The following is a 5,000-nucleotide window of genomic DNA, read 5'->3' as shown; positions in this document are numbered from 1 at the left end:
AAATCGAACCGAGCGTGACAGTTAATCGGATGAGACGATAAACCAAGGTCCCGTGTAGCAGCACGCACAAAAAGAACCCATGGCAACGAGAGTGTTGTCCTCTGGCAAAATTCTGTAGAAGAAATCCGCTCTAATAGGTACACGAATATACATGGATGCAGTCAAGGCCTAAGGAAATTGGACGGGTTATGCTGACGGGCGCAATAGCCGAATGGTTAAAGCGTTTGACGTAAAATCTGAGGGTCCCTGGTTCGAATCTCGGTAATGGTGCCTGGTGGGTAAAAAAAAAAAGGTGGCGATTTTTTCCGATCTCCCAGGTCAGCATGTGTGCAGACCTGCTTTTTGAGTCTATGTTTTAACCCGGTGTTCGGTTGTCTGTGTGTGTGTGTGTGTGTCTGTGTGTGTGTGTGCGTGTGTGTGTGTGTGTGTGTGTGTGTGTGTGTCCGTGGTAAACTTTAACATTGACATTTTCTCTGCAAATACTTTGTCAGTTGACACCAAATTAGGCATAAAAATAGGAAAAATTCAGTTCTTTCCAGTCATCTTGTTTAAAACAACATTGCACCTCTGGGATGGGCACAAAAAAAGCCTAATTATATGCAAACTGCATTTACTGTTATATTTATATTTTTTGTATTCTCTAAACTTGGCACTTTGATCTGATATTCTGACCCAACAACAAGAGCAGTCATTATTATCATTTTTTGTTCAAACAGGAACTTCTTTTGCTAAAGCATGGAAGTTTTATATTTATTTTGCAAACGTTTTGGTGCAGATAGTAAAAAATGGAAATTACTCTGTAATTAATGCTAGGGGACTTAATTTGCTTTAAACTGATCTTTTTCATCTTAAACATTACATTTTGAAATTATACTCAATACATAAAAAGCTTGGATTTTTTTTTTAAGTGTATCACAAGTGAGTCTTGAAGGCCTTGCCTCTCTTGTTTCATATCGTCTCCGAGCGAGTACAGGCGCTAAAGTAAAGCGCCAAGTATCGGTATCATTCATTCGTTCATGCTGCTGAGAAAGTGACAAGTGAACCCTGTCCCCCCTTGCAGGCTCCCTGAAGGTGTGGGACTTCGGGGCGGGGCAGATGATCAAGAGCAAGGCCGGCCGGGGCACGGACGAGGACCTCAGCATCACGGGGCTGCTCTACCTTCGCTTCCACCACGACGATCACTTCATCGTGGCCTCGGGTTGGACCAACAAGATACGCCTCTTTGTGGTGCGTTTTTTGATAATGATGATAATAGATATAATACATAATGATACATTGTTTTTTCTATGGTGCGATATCCAGTACCAGTGCTACTCAAAGCGCTTTGCATCATCCAGTTGAATATACACATGAAATTTGAAAAAAAAAACAAAAAAAAAAAACAACTCATTTCAACAGCTCTTTGCCAACGAAAAACTTCCAGTGCTGACACAACACCCCCGCCCCCGCCCCGCCCTACTCACCTCTCCTGCTCCGACGACGATGATGATTATGATGATGATGATGATGATGATGACCACGAATACGACGACGACTATGATGATGATGATGATGATAATCACCACGAAGACGACTATGATGATAATGATGATGATGATGATGCTGCTGATGATGATGACTAATATCATTATTATTGTTATTATTATTGCTATTTATCGCAGTTGTTCTTGTTTTTTTGTGGGTTTTTTTTTTGTTTTTGGGGTGTGTTTTTTTGTTTGTTGTTTTTTATACTAGTAGTAGTATCATCTTCATTATTATTATGATAATGGTGATGATGACGATGATGACAAGGATGACGACGAATAGGAAGATGGTGTTGTTGATGATGATGATGGTGATGATGATATATAAAACGTATACAGCGCAAACTCCCCCAAAATAATATTGACGATGATGCTCACGATGATTATGGGATGGAGTGAGGTAGGGTGTGTGTGTGATGTATTGGGGTGGGTGGTTTGAGGTAGGATGGGGTGAGGTAGGGGGGTGTGTGTGTGTGATGTATTGGGGTGGATGGTTTAAGGTAGGATGGGGTGAGGTAGGGTGTCTGTGTGTGTGATGTATTGGGGTTGGTGGTTTGAGGTAGGATGGGGTGAAGTAGGGTGTGTGTGTGATGTATTGGGGTGGGTGGTTTGAGGTAGGATCGAGTGAGGTAGGGTGTGTGTGTGATGTATTGGGGTGGGTGGTTTGAGGTAGGATGGGGTGAGGTAGGGTGTGTGTGTGATGTATTGGGGTGGGTGGTTGGAGGTAGGATGGGGTGGGGTAGGGTGTGTGTGTGATGTATTGGGGTGGGTGGTTTGAGGTAGGATCGGGTGAGGTAAGGTGTGTGTGTGATGTATTGGGGTGGGTGGTTTGAGGTAGGATGGGGTGAGGTAGGGGTGTGTGTGTGTGTGATGTATTGGGGTGGGTGGTTTGAGGTAGGATCGGGTGAGGTAAGGTGTGTGTGTGATGTATTGGGGTGGGTGGTTTGAGGTAGGATCGGGTGAGGTAGGGTGTGTGTGTGATGTATTGGGGTGGGTGGTTTGAGGTAGGATGGGGTGAGGTAGGGTGTGTGTGTGATGTATTGGGGTGGGTGGTGTGAGGTAGGATGGGGTGAGGTAGGGTGTGTGTGTGTGATGTATTGGGGTGGATGGTTTAAGGTAGGATGGGGTGAGGTAGGGTGTGTGTGTGTGTGATGTATTGGGGTGGGTGGTTGCAGGTTGGATGGGGTGAGGTAGGGTGTGTGTGTGATGTATTGGGGTGGGTGGTTTGAGGTGTGATGGGGGTGAGGTAGGGTGTGTGTGTGATGTATTGGGGTGGGTGGTTTGAGGTAGGATGGGGTGAGGTAGGATGTGTGTCATGTATTGGGGTGGGTGGTTTGAGGTAGGATGGTGTGAGGTAGGATGTCTGTGTGATGTATTGGGGTGGGTGGTTTGAGGTAGGATGGGGTGAGGTAGGGTGTGTGTGATGTATTGGGGTGGGTGGTTTGAGGTAGGATGGGGTGAGGTAGGGTGTGTGTGTGTGATGTATTGGGGTGGGTGGTTTGAGGTAGAATCGGGTGAGGTAGGGTGTGTGTGTGATGTATTGGGGTGGGTAGTTTGAGGTAGGATGGGGTGAGGTAGGGTGTGTGTGTGATGTATTGGGGTGGGTGGTTTGAGGTAGGATGGGGTGAGGTAGGGGTGTGTGTGATGTATTCGGGTGGGTGGTTTGAGGTAGGATAGGGTCAGGTAGGGTGTGTATGTGTGTGTGATGTATTGGGGTGGGTGGTTTGAGGTAGGATGGGGTCAGGAAGGGTGTGTGTGTGTGTGATGTATTGGGGTGGGTAGTTTGAGGTAGGATGGGGTGAGGTAGGGGTGTGTGTGTGTGTGTGATGTATTGGGGTGGGTGGTTTGAGGTAGGATGGGGTCAGGAAGGGTGTGTGTGTGTGTGATGTATTGGGGTGGGTAGTTTGAGGTAGGATGGGGTGAGGTAGGGGTGGGTGTGTGTGTGTGATGTATTGGGGTGGGTGGTTTGAGGTAGGATGGGGTGAGGTAGGGTGTGTGTGTGTGATGTATTGGGGTGGGTGGTTTAAGGTAGGATGGGGTGAGGTAGGATGTCTGTGTGATGTATTGGGGTGGGTGGTTTGAGGTAGGATGGGGTGAGGTAGGGTGTGTGTGATGTATTGGGGTGGGTGGTTTGAGGTAGGATGGGGTGAGGTAGGGTGTGTGTGTGTGTGATGTATTGGGGTGGGTGGTTTGAGGTAGGATGGGGTGAGGTAGGGTGTGTGTGTGATGTATTAGGGTGGTTGGTTTGAGGTAGGATGGGGTGAGGTAGGGTGTGTGTGTGTGGTGTATTGGGGTGGGTGGTTTGAGGTAGGATGGGGTGAGGTGGGGGGGGGGTGATGTATTGGGTTGGGTGGTTTGAGGTAGGATGGGGTGAGGTAGGGTGTGTGTGTGATGTATTGGGGTGGGGTGGTGTGGGGTGGTATGAGGTGGGGTGGTGTGGTGAGGGGTGGTGTGAGGTGGGGTGGGGTGAGGTGGGGTGGGGGTGAGGTGGAGGGGTGTGAGTTGGGGTGGTGTGAGGTGGTGTGGGGTCGTGTGAGATGGGGTGGGGTGGGGTGGTGAGGGGTGGTGTGGTGAGGGGTGGTGTGAGGTGGGGTGGGGTGGTGTGAGGTGGGGTGGGGTGGTGAGGGGTGGTGTGGTGAGGGGTGGTGTGGTGAGGGGTGGTGTGAGGTGGGGTGGTGTGAGGTTGGGTGGTGTGGTGAGGGGTGGTTTGGTGAGGGGTGGTGTGGTGAGGGGTGGTGTGAGGGGTGGTGTGATGAGGGGTGGTGTGGTGAGGGGTGGTGTGAGGTTGGGTGGTGTGGTGAGGGGTGGTGTGTGTGATGAAAGTCAACACATCGAAACAGATGTTTTTTTTCCATGTGGCATTACACTTTGTTTGAAAGAGGCAAGTTTGTTATATGTGTGGTTGCACGAGACGCATGGGACGCTCGAGTGAACATCTATTTTTCTTAAACGGGTGTTGAGGTGAGAGCTGTATTGGACGGGTTGGGTGTGATGGGGTGGATGGAGTGAGGTTTCCTGAATGGGTGGGACGGGTTGGGTGTGATGGGGTGGATGGAGTGAGGTTTCCTGAATGGGTGGGACGGGTTGGGTGTGATGGGGTGGATGGAGTGAGGTTTCCTGAATGGGACGGGTTGGGTGTGATGGGGTGGACGGAGTGAGGTTTCCTGAATGGGACGGGTTGGGTGTGATGGGGTGGATGGAGTGAGGTTTCCTGAATGGGTGGGACGGGTTGGGTGTGATGGGGTGGATGGAGTGAGGTTTCCTGAATGGGACGGGTTGGGTGTGATGGGGTGGATGGAGTGAGGTTTCCTGAATGGGTGGGACGGGTTGGGTGTGATGGGGTGGATGGAGTGAGGTTTCCTGAATGGGATGGGGTGGGGTGGGATGGGGTGGATGGAGTGAGGTTTCCTGAATGGGTGGGACGGGTTGGGTGTGATGGGGTGGATGGAGTGAGGTTTCCTGAATGGGTGGGACGGG

The 5,000-nt window shown here is 49.9% G+C and overlaps 1 protein-coding gene across 4 annotated transcripts in view; it reads left to right on the top strand.

Moving 5' to 3' along the window:
• The window catches only part of LOC143280783 (WD repeat-containing protein 64-like), a 151,191-nt gene that overhangs the window by 86,302 nt on the left and 59,889 nt on the right, over positions 1 to 5,000 (top strand). For all 4 annotated transcript variants that reach the window (XM_076585461.1, XM_076585462.1, XM_076585460.1 and 1 more), the window contains exon 17: positions 1,061 to 1,227. In XM_076585461.1, coding sequence (XP_076441576.1) covers positions 1,061 to 1,227 — 167 coding nt within the window. The remainder of the gene's footprint in view (positions 1 to 1,060; positions 1,228 to 5,000) is intronic.

The sequence above is a fragment of the Babylonia areolata genome, chromosome 4, assembly GCF_041734735.1.
Source record: "Babylonia areolata isolate BAREFJ2019XMU chromosome 4, ASM4173473v1, whole genome shotgun sequence".
NCBI classification, from domain to species: domain Eukaryota; kingdom Metazoa; phylum Mollusca; class Gastropoda; order Neogastropoda; family Buccinidae; genus Babylonia; species Babylonia areolata.
This window is presented reverse-complemented; position numbering and strand designations above follow the sequence as displayed.